The sequence below is a fragment of the Anopheles merus genome, chromosome 3R (assembly GCF_017562075.2).
Source record: "Anopheles merus strain MAF chromosome 3R, AmerM5.1, whole genome shotgun sequence".
NCBI classification, from domain to species: domain Eukaryota; kingdom Metazoa; phylum Arthropoda; class Insecta; order Diptera; family Culicidae; genus Anopheles; species Anopheles merus.
In genome coordinates, this window is record NC_054084.1 from 6335510 (window position 1) to 6354109 (window position 18600).

Consider the following 18600-nt stretch of genomic DNA (forward strand, 5'->3'; position numbering starts at 1 on the left):
GCATATGATAATTGCTTCGCTACCATTCGCTTTATGCTTTCTGAAGCTTTATATTTGTAAAGCCATTTTAATTCCTCCCAGCATACTTTGTTTATTTTAAACTCAAATCGGGGGGAAAAATTCAAACATTTTCTATGCCATTGTTTTGTGCTCTTCTATCCTTGCATCGCGGGATGATGGGCTACATCCGTTTGGTTGTTGTATTACGGAAGCATCCGGTTTGTATTTTTTTAGCATGCGGGAAGCACACACAAAAAACACACACTCACACAAGTGGTGGAACATCTCATACCAATAACGGAACCTATCCGATGGGACGGGAAATCAATGGTTGGAGTGTTCCTTGTTTTTTTTTTCGCTGCCCCTTGCAACAAAGCCCTCAGCAGAGTAGGCTGATGCTGCGGGCCTTTCGTGGGTTGTTTTTGCGGCAAGCGTTTTAAATACAATTCACGGTTAAGCAAAGAGGATGAGAAGCAGAGAGCGTTATGCGTGTAAAGGTATCCGATTTTGCAAAAAAACCATAGAAAAACCATGTGAAAAAATAGTTAAGGTAGGAATGGAAGTATGAATATGAAAAATATTTTTATTTAATTCTGCATTCAAATTAAAACAAAAAAGTCGTTTACACCAGAACATTATTTTGGTTTATTTATTTTTTGTCGCAATTCTACCTGCGCTGCTACACCATCAAGCATCCCTGTGAACTTGAATCTGATTTTGTGCGGGTGGTGAGGAGAATGTGTTCAGAAAAAAACGATTTCCAGTTGGATTTCCCCTCACTCGATAGACAGATAACCGTGAGCATGGAGCATACTTTTCTCTCACCACCCTTTTCCAATCTCTCGCGCCAAAGGGGAAATTTCGTTGGCGAGAGAATTACAGCATGTGGATGATGGAAATTTGAAATTCTCGATCGAGAATGGTTTTCGATCGTTAGTGATCGAAAGGACCACATTATCTACTGTATGTCTTTTAAATACAAGAACAGAATGCAATTATGTTTTTGCAACTATCACATTTTTTTATAGGAACAAATCAAGTTCATCGTCAAAATTGATAAAAAATCCTTTAAAAAAGTCAGTTTCCAACCCACGCGGCACCTGAGATTCGCAATCAGACACCTTTATTTGCTAACATAGCACATTCCAATTGTGAACGCACTTGTTTAGGAATCATCAAAACACAAAACAGAACACGACCAGCTGAAGGATGAGAGCATATAACAAGCGGCGGTACGATAAATTCAGGAAAGCGCAGGAGGGAGCGTGTACAAGGGCGAGGGTTGTGTTATGCTCTGGTAGGTATCTGGCAGATGATGAGAGAGCAGCAACCGAGCGTTCGCTCCCGGCACATGCGTTCTGTCGTCCGCGCGGTTCGGATTGTTTTGTTTGCCACTCGGCAGAACGTGTAGTGCGAGCTCAGCAGCTCGTGCACCGCTCCGACGCTGGCCAGTCGGGTTCGGTAAGCGTTCGGGAAGACGCGCGCGTGCGACATATACCGGTTGCAGCAGCAGCAGCAGCACCAGCAAGGAAAGGAAGGATCCGTTCTCGTTCGCAAAGCAGACCAGAATGAAGCACCTCGGGCACGTTGACGGTTGTGTGCTGCAGCAGTAGTAGCAGGTCGTTCTGGGTTGATTCTTGTGTGTGAATGGTGAAACAAAAAGCCCCGCGTATGTGTTTGATCCTTGTTTGTGATTCTTGTGTCGAGATAGTCTAGCCCTTACCACCTGCTGGTGTTGGAGGAAGGTCGTCCCGTTGTGGAAAGTGCGAGCGACAATTTGTGTGCGCGTGCCAAGCATTTGCCATCTGACGGTGGCCGAAGGTTACACCAGCATCATCCTCGAGGAAGTTACGTTTCTTGCCTGATTGTTCTGCCGAGAGGCTCCAGTGAAGAGTGTGCGGTGGTTTTCTTTGAATTTGCCCGTTGCCCTTGCCAACGCGTAAGAAGTAGCAAGGGAATCGTTGAAAGTTTGGAGGGCTTTTTTCTTTTTCTTCTTTTTTTCTCCCCTGCCGGAGTTGTGCGATTGTGATGATGGTGTTGAGATTTAGTGGCAGGGAGTCGATAGACGGGCCTGAAGGACAGGAACATTTTGGCGCCGTTCTGGGGTAAGGTGAAAGCCGTTCCGGGCAGGTGTTCTAAGAGTGCGTACCAATTCATCCTGGATGACGGTGTTTCTGAGTGATGAGTGTGGATGTCCGAGTGATGCTCAGTGTGCAATGTCCCATAGTCTATTGGATCATGGCAACCGTAGGCCACAGTGCCAGCAGCAGCGTAGTGTTGTTTTCCGTGTGCTAATGAAGTACGCATAGTGAAATATCGCAAAGTAGTGTAAAAGTTAACGTTAAGGAATCTGACAGACCGCAGCGATGCGTGCCGTGCTGTCTCTATTTATTTAATTTATTGCAACTATTTATGCAAACATACAAGCTATCCAAGTGAGAAGTCGTGATATCTTCGACATAACTCTCCGAAGCGAAGGAAGTACCTAGCATAACCCCCGGAGGCAATGATGGCTACCAGACAACGTACCGATCCGGCCGGAAGTACTCGAGGAGCGGCCCGTAGGCAATCGACGGCAAGAATTCGGTCACTGGTGCCGCTGCTTCCACTCGTGCTGGGATGCTGTTGCATCACATTAGCTCACGGTGCCATGGAAGAGATGATGATAGCCCCCATAGGTAAGCGAAGTGAGCATAGCACATGTCAAGAGCAGAGCAGAGCAGCCGTTGCCGGGAGCGGGCAAGTCTAGGATGATTGTGTTTGGAAGTAGGCCTTCCGGAAGAGTAAACCGTTTTGGCAGGGCAGACAGCCCTGAAGGATTAATTGCTCTCCGATGCGGTAATTAACTCGTTTTCGGAGGCCTTTCGGAACTGATGAAGAGACGCTAGGCTAGGCCTAGGATCTAAATTGAGTTAATGCGTTCCATTCTATCGACCAGCTTGTTTGTAACAATGATATTAGTATAACATTACAATGGTCAAAGTGTATTTGTGTTTTTTAAGGTTTTAGGTGATATTTTGGGAAAGCAATTTAGTTACCTGGCATTACTTTTATTGTACTTGTAAAGCTGTATTTCAATGTTTTTGATCAAATTCACCAAACAACATAGTGGATACAGGAAGGAAATACACTTGCTTGAAAGTCTTCCTTCGGGAATTCCGAGGCTTTACCACGAACCGATAAATGATGCGGTCAATTAGCTCTCCGGTTAATAGGTCAGCAGGATCTGCAATGCAATTAGCGCCGATGTATCGGGTCTAATAAACCATCAATCGTAATGGAATGCGTAGTGGGGAGGTGATTTAAAGCCCATGCTGCTGTTGTTGTGGTTGCGAGCCGGGTTCAGTTTCGCTCAATTGCTACTAAATTCGCACCTTAACCGATCCCAAAACCACCAACTCAGCCATTCCTCAGCCAGTCTCTGCCCTGCCGAGCAATGCAATAAAATTGACCGTATTTCTTGAGCGAATTGCTTTCATCACAGCAGGGGAAAGGGAGAGAGAGAGTGTGTGAAGCGGAGAAGAAGGTCCTTGCGACCGTGCACAAATAAAACTCTTCATCACTTTTTGGTACCGGAGAGCAGCCCGCTGGATGACGGGGGAACCGACTTTTATCACGCCTTGTTCTTGTTGACGTTTCCTAGAGAGAGAGGGGTAATCATATCCTTCATGTCCTTCAGTTGTGTCCTGCACCGGGTGGGATGGGATGGAAGGAAGTGATCACTCACCCAGAATCGTCTCGGAACCGTGCGCAACGTGCCAGCGGGACAAGGCCTTGCCAAAAAAGGTCCCATTAACATCCAGCCGGGCATGTTTTTGGCGCTGCTGTACCCTTTTTTTCACCGTGCCAAATTGAGCTTATTGGGGAGGGTGGTCCCTTCGGGAGAGGGACATTTTATTTCGGTTACCGCGTGGAGGATAACAATTGTTTAAGGGTTCCAATCCACCGAGAGGGAGGAGAAATGGTGAATGTTGTTATCCAAAAACGGAGCGGATACGGGGGCGATCTCTCTTTCTCTCTCTCTCGCGCGGAGGGTGACGCTTTCGGTGTCGGTGACGATGAAGTGGATGAAGGGACTCAAGTTTAGGACTGTGCAAATATTATCAAGCACACACGCACACAACAACAGCGGGACCAGCTCAAACGGCGGGGCCTCGGCCTCGGTCGGGGGACACTCTAGGGAATTTCAGGGATTGAGGGGAGTTCAGGGCGAGCGGATTAATGTTTACGCCCGGCGGTTTTACGGAGGAGGAAATGGTGTAATCTTGTTTCTGGCGTGGGAATAATCGTAAATCGTATTTATTATGTCCTGAGTTGTTTGAATGGAATTTTAAAGAGGAAAGCATAAACAATAACAAAACATGTCCTGCAGATATGGTTATATGTGTGTGTGTGTGTATTTATGTAATGAGAGCGAGAGAAAGGTGTTTGTTTATGAAGGACGAGCTTGAATGCGGGTTTTATGTGTTTATTTAAATACCCAAATTGATATTTCGGTAAAAGAATATTGATTTTTCCAGTTTGGATTTTTACGACAGTTTTGTTGCAAAATTTCGTTTATGTTTTTGAAATTGATATTACGTTGGACTGGTTTCATCAATAATCGATGTATTCATGCCTTTTAGTAATATTAAATCCATTATATGTTACGTTTACTACATCGTTTCGTCCTGTACGTTTTCGCAATTGCGTGCTATGGCTTTGACCTTTCGTTTTAAAGGGATTTTAATAGAGCCTTGAATAGTTTGCAATTCCCAACTCGACCTGACCCCTCGGCCTGATTGACCCTTTTGTTAGGGGAATCCCCTTTTGGGGACACGGTTTTGTGGCCGATAGCTTGGGTGTAATTATGAAGCCACCGGCATTGGAAAAGGGACTCCCCGTAGGCAACCAAGGTAAGCCAACCGCTGCAAGCTGTCTGCCGTATCCCTTGGGGCCTGTGAAACTTTGTCTACGAATAGAGATGTGAATTGAGCTTAAACAGAAACAGCAGCAACAACGCGAAGGAAGGAGCTGTTCCACTTTAGAGAGCTAAAATAGTTAACCTTTTCCTGTCCTAAGACACCACTAGGGTTGGGTGTGGGGTTACTGACCAAAGTGGATGTTGATTGGATTTGGATTTCGAAACCGTGGTTCGAAATGGCGTAACTTTGACCACATTTTCAATTCTAACACTATTTCGTGCTTTTTCGTTCCATTTGCCGTGCTGTGCTGGGCCTGCCTGTGAACACCGGATCCGACGCTGACCGACGCCTGCCGTCAACCGAACAGAAGTAATCGAGGAATGGGGCTGCTATGACACCGAAATACGGCTGACGTGTGGGAATCTCGAGTCGAAAATAGCGATCCTGGAGGCACGGTTCACTCCCCGGTGCATGGAGCAGCGTACCGAGAACTGCGTCTATATGGACGAACACAGGTAAGCAATGTTTTTTTGCTGTGCTTTCTTCTCCTTCCCCCTCCCCCCCCCCCACAACTGTAGCAGAAGAAACATTTCCTCGGTCAGCACAACCGTACAGGTGTTTTATGTTCGAGTGTGTACTAAATATAGCAATGCTGGTTAAAATGTTGCTTTTCATGCAACGGTAGAGACATTGAAGAACGCGACAGGCAAGTTTGTGGTGCTATTCTTGGTGCCGTGACAAGGATACGAGCAATAGAAACGTTGCTGTAGATTAAATTGTGTTCATATACGTTGTGTCTTTCAATCCAAACGTGTTTATTTATACACAATTCCTGGTAAATCACACGTACTGCATGAATGTTTGAGCTCGCAAAGTGATTCCAGGGAAATTAAAAGTAATTTTGCTTTTCTCGTTGGATGCTTCTGTAAGGCCTTTTTCATTTCAGCGCAAAGATCTGCTCGTATCATAAGCCTAGCCTTAGGGTTTGTTGGATAATGTATTAGAGTCGTAGCAGTACCAGTCAGAGGATTTCAGAATTCGGAAGAAAACCACAATTCCTGTAACTTCCTGTGGGACCAATAGTCAAAGTTGAATGCCAACTTGTGGTTGGCAACATTTTGTTGTCTCTGACGTATCCGGACACCTCCGGCAATTTCCCATTAGTGATATTTGAAGTATGATTATGCTCAATTCTTTCACCATTTAATGTTTGCCTCTTGGTTGAAAATGCTATTCATGCTAATGCTATTGTAGTACTCCTGATACCAAAAAATCTGACGTAGCTACGAAGAAGCTATCTAAATGATAGAAAAGTTAAATTTATTAGAGTGTGCAGACTGTCAGAGCCATCCTCCAGAAAACATTCACAATACCTTCCGCTTCAATTTGTAGCTTTCTCAAATATAGCAAACAAACAAACAGTAAAATAGACGCCGTACGGCAACCGCAGCATACCCGCACACTGTGCCCAACTGTGTGTGTGTGTGTGTGCATTAACAGAAGGAAAGGAAAACATATTTCCCTGTCAGTCGCGTCATTACCTCTGCACGAGGTTTCACTGTGGTCGCTCCAACTCTCTTTCGCGGTTCTATGCGGCCCTCCAATGCCCATCCTCCGATGCTCTCGTCACCGACGCTCAAGACCTTGACCCGGTTGAGCGACGAGATTGGCGGGAGCGACGAAACATTGCCAACGGAGAAGAAGACACCGGAATCTCGGCCTGCATCCTCCCACTCGAACAACGCTGACACTTGTTCTCGTCGTGTTTTGTCGCAACACTGTGTCGCTCTCGCGTCTTCGGTCGCGTTCGTTTGTCATTTATCTTCCCGCCTTTCTTTCCTGCCTGCGCCGCTTTGTGGAGACAGGGCCCTGGCAAAATTGCTTCCGAGGCCAAAGTTTTCCAGTTTTTCTTAATTTGAACTTGTTCTTTTATTACGCTTTTCCTCCCTCAAATGAGATTTGCGTCGACGTTTTTTTGTCTTTTCTGGAGAGCTTACATTTGAACGTAAGGACCGCGCGTCACACCCAGTTCAAGACCCAGCGAGTAGTTGGGGGTAAGTTTGTCGGAGGCCTGATGTGTTGGTACCGTCGGGGACCGTTGCTGATAGCCTTGCCGTAATGGTTGCTATAAAGGTTTATCACGCCGTTGGTTGGACGACCCCATTTTCCCACCAGGGTGCTCCACCGTTACAGCCACCAGCGCTCTGACTAATTGATGGGGACGCACTTTTTCTTGTGTTGATCCAAACCGTCTCCGACGCTGTGAACCGAATGGGAGAAAAGAAGGCACCTCAAGTGTTGCTCTCGAGGAAATGTGCTTCATATTAGTTGATTCTTTTGCAAGCGTAATTACTGCCCGGCCACTTCCACTTGTTCTTGTTGCGATCCGGGACTGAGGAGTCTGAAGCTGAGATGGTGTTACAGAGGCAACAACTTTTGACTGTAAAGCAGCATAACAGTAAGGCCTGACAGCAGTCGTTGGGGAAAGTTTAATTGAAATAAATAGAATTCAAGTTGAAGCTTTACGTCTAGAGGATGGGAGATTTCGCATAAGTTGTGGTATGGTTGGGGTAATTGTGTTAACCGGGAATAATTAAGCCATATATTGGCAAACCATTTTATCGAAGGGATAGCAAGTGTAGGAACAGGAAAGAAGTGGTAAAAGTAAAAGTAAAAAAGTTCTATACATCGTTGAAGAATTTATGTTTCAGTTGGCTAAGTTCAACATTAGTTTCTTACGGTATGGAACACAAAGATATTGAAATAACAAACAAAAGATCCTGTATTATGGCCAGCCTGCTGGTGTCATGTTCAGATGTGCCAGCTCCAACAGCACGTGAAATGAAGAGTTTAATGTAATCAGTTTGCCCGTATCTCATGCCATTTTATACGTTCTAATACCTTTTATTCTGTTGTGTTGTTGTTTGTACGATACTGTTTGGTGTTGGCTTTAGCACCTAAGCTCTATAAGATACTTTTAAGGCTCTTTTCGATTCATCGATACATGCCCCGTTCGGTGCCGTTTTTCTTTATTGTTCGTGCTTGCTCACTATTCGTACATTTGGGTTCTTTTTTCTCCGGTTGAATTTTTCTCTGGGTGTATTTTGATTGTGGCAGCTTATGCAACTCACTCCAATGATTATATTCATGCATCGAGGGTATCTGTGTGCGTGCGTGTGTGCCGGCATACCGTATGGAATGCTAATAGTGTCTCTTTGTTATCACCGAAACTCACATCCCGCTCCGGCAAAGCTCCCCGAGGACCGAAGGCGTCGAAAGCTCGCTCATGCAAACTGGAGTGATGTTGATGTTTGTTAACGAAAGCCCACACATGAACGTGCCCCGGTTTGGTGACGATTTGGACGGATGTGACGGCATTCTTTGTGCCGACAGCCCCTGCTGGATACGCGCGGTAACTGCTGGCGTTCGTGAGCAGGAAGAAAAACCCATCGAAAAGAACCCGAGGCCGGGTTGGTGTTTTGTTTTCCCAAACCCCCTTTGCGCTATTCTCCCCTTGAGGGGGAATGCATGAGGTTTGGGGTATAAATCCCGGTGGTTATTTCTCGGCACAAAAGCGCCCCGTCAAAGGCGCGCGGGCTCTATTCAAATCACGTACGTCCAATGAAAAGGGAGTCGTAAGATATGGTCCCTTCCGCGCTAGGATGAAGACACCCAGCCAGCCTGACTCCACCTACCACTCCCCGGAACACACACCCGGAATGCCGAGTAGAGATTGTTCACGGCACACGTGAGCTTTTCCACTGGCGTTACGTCTGGCCATGCCGATGAAGGCGCGAATAGGCAAAGCACTGTGCATATTAGGTTTGTTTCGTAAAATGATGGTCTTTAGTGTCTAATGCCGCACGCCGTACCTTTATACACGCAGGTGCCTTTCCTGGCGCCGCCGAAACGAGCTAAATGCGTTACGTGAGGGAAACGTGGTACGTACGATTGCTTTGCCGAGTTGGTCTTTTTCCCTGGTTGAGACTTTGCTAACCTGGGAACATCTCGGGCGAAGATACTAAATTTGGTCCACCACACATTTTACGTTACGTTTCGTTGTTGTGGGCTGCAGGAGAGGTGATGCTGAGCGCTAAGTGGCCGTACATCCCGCTGCACTGTGCCAGATCTTGTGTACTATGACCTAGTTTATGAAGTTCAAAACCCACCGCTCGGGGACGGTGGAAGTTTGCACACGAATATTGCCCAGCTGACGCACATTCCAGCAAAGTTCGCGCGCCCGGCACCCCAATCCTTGGGGGGATGTGTTTGTAGACACGTCATGCCTTCTAAAGCCGAGCAAATCCGACCTTAAAATGAAGTAAAAACGACCGCTGCTCGGAACTCGGAGTGAGCAGAAGTAACTTTTGACCGCAAAGTTTTCCCGCGGATGTTTTGCAGGACGAACCTCAAAAACACAAACTTGGTCCAGACTGTACGCGTGTTCGCATTGTTTTTTTTCTCTCCATGTCCATGGGATTGGGAAAGTCACCTTCCCGGTCCGGCCAGGGCCTCTCGGTTTGGCTTATGGTGGAATAAATTAATTACTCATTTGATTGTTTTCGGCTTTCCGTGCGGTAACGCCGTCCACCGACGTGCTCTGCTTTTGCTTTCTCCTTTTTCGGCTACTGTTTTTGGTTGCTCCGTTTGCTAATTGACGACCGAAGGTATTGACTGCGGTTTGGCAGGAAGGAACGTATATACGTACGCAAAAACAGGCAAAATCTGGCAAAGTGCAACAGAGAGAGAAAGAGAGAGAGAGAGAGAGAGAGAAAGAGAGAGAGAAAAAAAAGTTTGTGGAAATGACTAAACGAATACAAAAGGATCGCCGAGTTGATGTTGTGCTTCGTTCTTCCGGTTGTTTGCCATGTCCGTACCCGCGCGCGTACACAAGCACGTCGGATGTTATAAATGACGGTACACGTGAAGCGTTCTGTATTTCGGGAAGGGAAGGTCCCAACCAACCCATTGGGTCTGTTACGTACGCGGGAATGGCAAAAGTAACTTCATCATTATTATTATCATCATCATCATCATCATAACTAAGGTGGCGTGCTTTTTTGCCACACGGAAGGTACCGGCAGCAGCAAATAATAAAATCATAAAATTATGCTTCATCCTGACCCAATCCCCTGCCCACAAGCCCACTAACAGGACAGGCCTCCACAGCCGTCGAAACACAGGCGCCTCTGCGATAAAAGTTGCAGCACCACGGTACACCACAGTTTGAGATAAAGTTGTTCATTAAGCGTTGCAATGTAACCGGGAGCACACCCGCACCACACAAATGAGCTAAGTTTTGCTTTGCGACAAACATGGTGTTTGGGGGTTGGAGTTGGCCGGCGACAGGGGACAGTGATTAATTTTGTCACTTTAATGATTTTCCTGTTTCTCCCTTCATTTTGTACACCTTTCGGAGGGCGGGCGCTGTTGGAGAGCAACGAGTAGTGAAACAATGTGTTAAAACTGTGTGTACGATATTTTGTAGTCTGCTTGGGCCGGGCGGCGATGGCTGCAGCTGGCTAGGTGGCACTGATATGAGCAGAGTTGTGATGAGAACTTTCATAGAAAACGGTGTGGAAAAAGAGTCAATGTTTGGGGGTATCAATTACGATAAAAAGTGTCTCATTTTCAGAGTTGTGCCGAGAAGAAGCTAGCAACAATAAAAACAAAATCAATTACGCCCACGATTAAGCTGTGCTGTTACGAACGAGAAATGAGACGAACGTGATGAAAATTACATCCCGGCAAATTGTTATTGGGTGCTACACGTTGTGCTACACTCGACAGGGCTTTATCGCTGAATAGAAAGCGCACGAAACAAACACGCAAGTCAGAAAGCTGCAATGTTATAATCTCATCTTATTACTTAAACTGTTCTTGCAGCTCAACATTCCCTGTTTTTTCGCCTGCCGATGGGAACGGTATTTAAAGTTGAGACAAAAACAAGCCTGCAAACATGGCGCTTCCTTCGCCAGCGTGGCCGGACACTGCATCAGCTTACGCATTTCGCCGGGGACCCGGGTACTGTTGGAGCTGGAGATTCCAAGTGCACTTAACTTGTGCCTTCTGTTCGTTCGCGCTGTCGTGTCGTGTCTTTGCAAAGGCAACACATTCAAGCAGGACATTATCACCCCAGTGTCCTGTTCTGTAGAGCGAACGTCGTCGCTGCGTCCATCCCGGCTGTGCGAAGTTTCGTGGGAAAGTCCGCTGGAAAGTTTCCCCCCGGGGGAGGAGGGGTGGGTCGTTGGACAGTTTTCACAAAATGTTGCCACGGGGCTGTGTGATAACTGGAATCCGCTGGGGGGAGGTGGTGGTCAGCGGGATGTATTTGAAAATGTTCAGCAGTCAGCACAAAAAAACAAGCTCTAGACGAGCGCGACAGTTAGTAGTAGTGGCAGGTTCCGTTGAAAGGATCGTCAAGTGGCCTGAAGGCTGCGAGAACGAAAGTGTGTGTGTGAATGTCTTCCCTACCCCCGGGAGACAATCGGGATCACAATGACATTGGGTGGCAACTTTATTTAACTTTTTCGTTTCTTGGCTGTTCCACTTTTTTCTTCTTTCTCTCTCTCTCTCTCTCTCTCTCTCTCTCTCTCTCTCTCTCTTTCTTTGGGCGCGTTGGAAACATAATTTAGAAAAGAAAAAGCGGGAGGAAAACGGGGCGGAAAATGGCCAAATCGTTTGCGACATATGTCCAATTCTTGTTCGCACTTTCTTTCACGGACGCCTTTTGTTTGACGCTTTGGCTTGAATGGCTGTAGTCTGTGTTTGTGTAGAAAAAAAAACCCTCTCTTTTGCCATGCCAAGCTAGTTTGCTAACATACCACAGTTGGGGAGGTAATGTTAGGTGTATGTCGGAGGTTTTGGGAACTGATTTGAGTTTAGAAACATTTTATTTTATTTTAAAAATTCTAAAAAAAAAGCCCCAAAATGTCTTAAAATAATTTATTGGATTTATTTATTGGATTGCATTTCTTCAAGTTCTTTTTCTAGATTGTATTAAATATTGTTCAAGGAAATACCCTCCACAATCAAAAGCGCCTTTCGCAACGGATTGCATTTGTATGCTAACCACATTTCCTCACTCTTTCTTTCACAGCGTTGCCCATCCGTTCGCCTCGCAGAAGGTGGACAAGCTGATCCTGGAGGAAACGGAAGCCGGAAGGCGCTTCCTCGCCACACTGCGGCGCAACCACGAGCGGGAGCAGGAGCAGGAAGCGCCCGAGGACGGCGAACCCGGTACGCGCGAGCTAACAGCGGGCGGTACGAACCGGCGCGAAGGGGCCACGCTGGTCGCCTCCCGCTCGCTGGCCAAAGACAAGCGCAGCTCGCTGCGGGCTACGCTCGAGCACCTGATAGTGCGCTATCTGCGCCGGCTCACCAGCGACGACGACGCGGACGGGGACGATGGGGGCGAAGAGCGCGGCGGATACGAGGTAGCTGCTCGCTACCGAAGACAATCGCTTCCGGCGACCGACTCCGGCAGCGTGGGAAACACCCACCGCGTGCCGGACGCGACCAGCAGCACTTCCAGCCCACCGGCGGGCGGATTCTTCAACTCGATGGAAATTACACTGCTCACCAACGATACCGACACGAACCTGACCGACGGGTGGGACTCGGATCGTACGGCAGGCCAGCCGCTGGACGGTGGCAGTGCGCCACAGCTGACAGCTGGGGCCGGAGTCGCCGCAGAAGGATATGGATTTTCCGGTCCGTCGGTGTCCGAGCTAGTGGGGGCGCGCGATGCAGGGGGGATAGTGGCGGGCGGTGCAAGTGTTAGTGAGGCGCACGGTACGACCGGTGGCAGTGGTGATGATGCTGCCAGTGCTAATGGGAAGAGTGAGTTTCGCGATAATGGCGATGAGGTGGAATATAATCTCCCGATCGGTGGTAGTGTGCCGGTCGGTGGGGAGATGGGTGAGCTGAGGCAGCCGAGAAAAAAGCAGGAAAACCCGAAGGGCCGCCGGGGCGGTGAGTGTGACAGCGTGCGGAAGCGGGTATCGCAGCTGGATCGGTTCGAGCTGGAGCGGTCGATGCGCAATGGCTCCTTCCGGGAGTACAACATCCGGAATGCACTCAACTACCGGTAAGTCGTTTTGTGTTCTGTGTTGGTATATGTGTGTAATGGGGTAGTGACGGTAGTTTTAGCGGGCTAAGTGGCACGCCAGCAGTGCCATTTTGCTGACGTAAGCGAGATAGAGCCATCAGGGATAATAGGTGAAATGGTTGCAGGTGGAACTTTTTGAACCAAGTTTTAACGGCAGTAAGCTTTTTGGCAGTTCGCAGATAAATCTGATGTACGGCAGGAGTTGTGAGATACATGTTCATTGCCTAATGATTCCATGATCCAAATATTACTTTTGTGTGCTACGAGTATGCTATGAATATAGCATACACAACAGCCAGATTCGGCGGAGTTCGCTAAGTCCTTACAGCATTTAAACTGCTAAAACAAACATGACCCGAATTCTTCCTAGATTCTTCCATTAATTAAGGTTTTCTTTTTCGTTGGTTGTGAAAACAAAACCCCCAATAGCCAATGGCACAGCTTCTTCTCCAAAGCAACGATTTCATTCATCCCTTTGGATTGGATTGACCTTACCTTTTCTCACTCCAAACGCTTTACGATTGAGCGAATTTTTGTATCATACGATGCGAAAACCCCTGAATTCAAAGACAACATCTCGAAGACACTGGAGTGAGAGGGGCCTAGCGAATACCTCGTTCAGGTCCATTGGTTTTTGGGGTTAGTTCGTGTTTCGGATACCGATGTATTCTAGAAGCCCACCGGGACGGAGAGGGAGATTGATTGAGATACATTCTTGGTTGATGGTTTTTGTCTCCATGCCGGCTGTCGGACGCTGATGCCCCAATCCATCAGTTCCGCACAGTCGCAAACGTTTTTGCGGAGGAACCTGCGTCTTCTTTTGTGTGGAATCAGTTCGAAGTTGTTCGGTTTTTTTCGACGGAATCTTACAATTATGCCACGCGCGCTAGAACGATATCGCGAAGTGAAGCGTTTCAATTATTATAAAACGTTCTGCTCTAGCTTCTAGGCGCTTTGTTTGGAGTGGGTGTGTGTGTGTGTCCTCTATTCCCCCGTGTTCTAGATTCTCGGTCGCTTTTCGTTCCACATCGTTTCCACCCATAACCCAAATTGCCAACGAAACGGATCGTGGAAGATTGTTTTTCTTGCTGCTCGTCTTCTGCTGCCTTTTTTGTGCATGCAAAACGAACTCCACAGTGTCCCTTCCGAACCATGAACAACAGCGCTGACTTAATATATTGTGGCCCGGTGGAGTTTTGCCGCGTAGCCCTACCGGCTGGAGCCACCGGTATGAAGATGTTCCCTTTTTTGTCTTGCTCACCGGCCACCGCCGCCAGTCTTATCTTATCCTAAGCGCCCCCGTTCGCTCATTTTGCCCAGGTTTAACTTCTGCGGAAGATTTTGTTCTTTGTTCTTTAGTCTTCACAGCTTCTGCCAAGCTTGTGTGTGTATGTGTGTGTGTGTGTTTTCCTTCACGTAGTTTCGGCTGCCCTCGTAGGACAGTAAAACGTTAGCCGTGTGCGTCTTGAAGCACATGCGGGCGTTTCCCGCAGCAGAGCCTCAGATTGTGGGTTTTATTATTTGCTGCCTTGACATTTAGTGCTGAGTGGCTGAAGGGCAAAAAGAAATTATATTTTATTCGAAGCATACTGTACGGAATGGAATGAATATTAAGTCGGCAATGCGTGTGTCGGTGGAAGATGCTGGGAAAAGGCAATTTGGTTGGGAAGTCGATTCGAATGAATTTGGCGTTTGTGTCCAACTTTTCAAGCAATATGAAACTCGGTTGTTCTTCCCCACAGCTAGGTGAAATATTTCAATTATGGCATGGGTAAAGAGAATAAATAATTTACAGCGCGCATAATATTCACCTTTTGGTGTGGCGACTGGCAAGTAAGCTAACCTTCAGCCCTCAGTCTTCAAACTGTTTCACGTTTAGATCACGTTCTTCGCTCTATTTGCATAATTTTAACGCTCCTCTCGCTTCCTTCCAAATCATCATTAGCGAGCTCGGTTTGGTCGAAGTTTTAAGCGACCTGAAGTTGAGAGTCCTCCTACACAAGCCGCCGGCCGGGTTGGCCGACATAATTTACCTAATCTTCTCCGGGACACCGAGAAGAACCATTTCGGAATGCAAAATTGGCGCGCTGTGCAGCTGTCCGTCCGGGGGGTTTTGTGCTCTTGTGGCGCGATGCAAAGCTTATGGCGCATTATATTCATCAGTCGAGATCTGTGCATTCGCTGTCATCATTTGGCTCGTTGCGCTAAATGGAATTCATCGCCAGCAGAAACCATCGCCAACCCGTATGAGTGCGGATGGTGGCCTAGGTTTGTGGGCCACTTTGCGAAATGATTGTTTTATGATGCGCGATGCAAGTGGTCGTCGCCTTTTGCATACTCATCCCTCTTGATCTTCCAGAAGCGATTATGTGTGTGTGTGTGTGTGCTGTCACTCGTATGAACGATGGTGATGAGCTCGTCGTTGCCGTTTTGGTAAGGGTATACGCTGATTGGGCCGCTGAAAGGAAGTGGCCCGCTTTGTGGGGCTTTTGATGGGCGCGAATCATTTGGACGATTTACGGCTTACGGACCTGGTGAATGAATGGCCACGGGAAAGCAATGGGGCACGCGGGTAAGCGAGTGAGGTCGCTTTCTTTAGTGATGTTTTGCATAAAATTTGCACTCATCTCAAGGTGAGTCCAAATTTCGGCCCATAAACGTGACGTAGACGGAGGTGCCCAGTGAAGGTAAAGTAATTTGCTTAAGCTCGCAAAATCTTGGACCGGTGGAAAGAAGCTGGACCTTCTGGCTGGACCGTAAATTGACAAAGAAAAGCATAAACTCATCCGTGCGAGAAAAAAAAAGACCCAACACCACCCCCTACTACCTCGAAGCTAAAATGCCGCGGGGTGGAAGAATTTGCTGACAGCTGGCGCTAAGGCGGGCTAATTAATTATGCAACTTAATTTGCTTTGGCACGCCCTGGACAAGGTACATCAGCGGGTGTGACAGCGGGATGATACGACAACAGGGATAACTAGGAGGCCGTTGCACTGCGCCTTGCGGGACGACGGGTATTGTGCTCCGGTGTGTTTCGGAAAGAGATTAACAAGTTTGCCAGTCAGATGTTCGTCCGCGGCTCATGGTGTGGGGCATGGTGGATCACTTTTGGTGGAGTATAAAATAACGATATTTAGCGTGTTTTTGGATTTGAAACGCCCTAAGCGTCTTCTTGTGGCATTTGTACTACTACCATCACCGCAGGAAAAGGATATTAGGATATTGGGTAACGCTGTTAACCCTTGAATGTAGAAGGCGCAATACAATGTTGTCATTTTGAATGAGTAAGATTTGTCCATGAGGACCGGAATGTTCTGCTGAGTTCTAGAATAATCTTCTGAACGTTCAATCTACCCATTCAAGGGTTAGATGAAATCGTTTTCGATGGTTCTGAACGCCGGTCGTACAAAAAAACGACAAGGTAAAACTGCAACTGTGTGCAGTTGCAGTGCAATTTCGTGCCAATGTCTACCGTGGACACACAAGATTGTCATCATTTGTCGACGTGGACGCTGTTGCACAGACGGCACATCGCTGGCCGGTATTGGAGGATGGTACAATTTTCGGCTGCCAATCATCGCTCGCGAACGGGCAAAACGCGTACAGCAGCAGCTCTAATCAATTAGTCGAATTAGCAATTAATGGCGAACAATCTAGTCGGACGAGCGAAAGGCGATAGAGCTGTGTCTGTGGCTCCATCGGTGTATCAATCGGAGGTTCTGGGGAGAAATTTCATCCCGCTCAACGTTCGCACAGTGTTGGAACGTTTTGGAGAAAGGTGTACTGTGCACGGGCAACGACCGGTGTCGGCAGAATTCGTGTTTTTAATTAAGCCAATGCTACGGCAATTGTTCGAAGTTAGGATGTGTTCCTTTGCGCGGAAAAGGGGGTAAATGTTGAAGGGGGTGAGAGTTTGAATTAAATAATATTATGTATTATAGCGCACGAAGGAACGAGGAGATTGCTACGCCGGTAGCCAATTTTACGATAACACGAGTCGGTTCTATTTGGAACAGACGTAGATTGAAATTTGATTATTTAAACGGGAAGAAAGCTACGCGGTGCATTGGCCGGATATCTTAACATAGAATAACCGAATCCATTCTGGTGGATTTACGTTTGCTTTACGGTCGAGTGGTTAGCATTGAATCGTGGCCGCCGCCCGTTTGCTGTTCGTTCCCATTGCAGTTGACTGTACCGGCGTGTCCTATCAAGTATCACTTACATGGGCACCTAATTATGATATGACGTGAGCAACCGTTCTTTCCATCTCTCTCTCTCTCTCTCTCTCTCTCTCTCTCTCTATCTCTCTACTTTTCTACATAACGAGATCAAGTCTCATCATTTTCCGTTTTCCTGCACCCCGGGCAGAGCTAGATGCGAAATCGATCAACACAGGCCGGTCTGCGGTGGGTCTGTTAAGCTGCCAACGCTTGGTTCACTGCCAGCCAGTGGATGAAAAATCGTTGATCAGCCAAACGTCCCACCTGGAAAGACGCCCTAGCAGCTTCCCCGCGCGGATCATGTTGGCGGCTGCCGCGAAACTGGGCCCCCGTAATTGATGGTGTGACATATTCGTTTATTGTTGTGTAGACATCTTATTAATGCAAACGAGCTGAGCGCTACGCTGTGTCGTACATCAATGTCAGAATTTTTGGCAGTGGTCTGAAGATGATGCGCGCTACCACCGACTGTCACGCTTGATCCACTTTAAGCCCCGGGTACGATACGTGCCTGTTGCTGTGTGTTCGATTACGAGAGCGTGCTCTATGCTTGTGAGCAGCACTACTCGACTGTACGGGTTTTTTGGCATTTTGGTGGATTTTTTTCATGCCCCCAACATCTCCATTCTTTAAAACAGTGCACTGCACAACTGCTAATTGCTGTTTGATTCTACCATGTTTACTGTACTGGGCAAGAGTGGCTGTATTTCATTACTCAACGTCAACGTGTGGTTTTATGGCAAAGGAAAAGATTGATTAGAAGCGCTGCGATCGCGCCTTGTTGATTATAGTGCGTCAGCGTATCCTGTTGGTGCAGTGTAGCGCTAAAGACATATGGGAGTGCTGAGCTTATTTTCAAGAACAAGACGGATTATTCTAATTAGAATTCACTTGATGGCGAACTTTTAAAGGTCACCACTGTGTGATGGTTTAATACTTCATTCATCTTCCACCTATTGGCACCGATGTCTATGGTCATTTTAGCATCTGTCCGATACACTAACAATTATGCTACGCTAACGCCATCTATCAGAAATTAGAGACACTTTAATTACGATACAGATTGAGTGTATTAGTCCGGACGTAATAATTTATTCCATTTGTAATTAAAATATCCTTGTCCCTAACTACCTCTCCGCAAAGGTTTTTTTTGTCTGAATTTCATTATCGTGTTCAACTTTCTTTCGTGTGGATATAATGTGTGGTATGATTAATAATTAAGTGATGGACGTTGATGCCCAAAACGGAAGCCTCCGTAACGCCTCCACATATGAGACAGTGAAAAGTATGTTAAACACACACATAACAGCAACATGCCCGGACGCTGATTGTGTACTCAATTAGGCTTACGAGTCAACTTTCA

The 18600-nt window shown here is 47.1% G+C and overlaps 1 protein-coding gene across 1 annotated transcript in view; it reads left to right on the plus strand.

Moving 5' to 3' along the window:
• Positions 1–1366: 1366 nt before the first annotated feature.
• The window catches only part of LOC121596236, a 69931-nt gene continuing 52697 nt past the window's right edge, over positions 1367–18600 (plus strand). The window contains exons 1-3 of the mRNA XM_041921000.1: positions 1367–2678; positions 5272–5419; positions 12004–12993. Of these exons, the coding sequence (XP_041776934.1) occupies positions 2507–2678; positions 5272–5419; positions 12004–12993 (1310 nt within the window). The 5' untranslated portion in view covers positions 1367–2506. The remainder of the gene's footprint in view (positions 2679–5271; positions 5420–12003; positions 12994–18600) is intronic.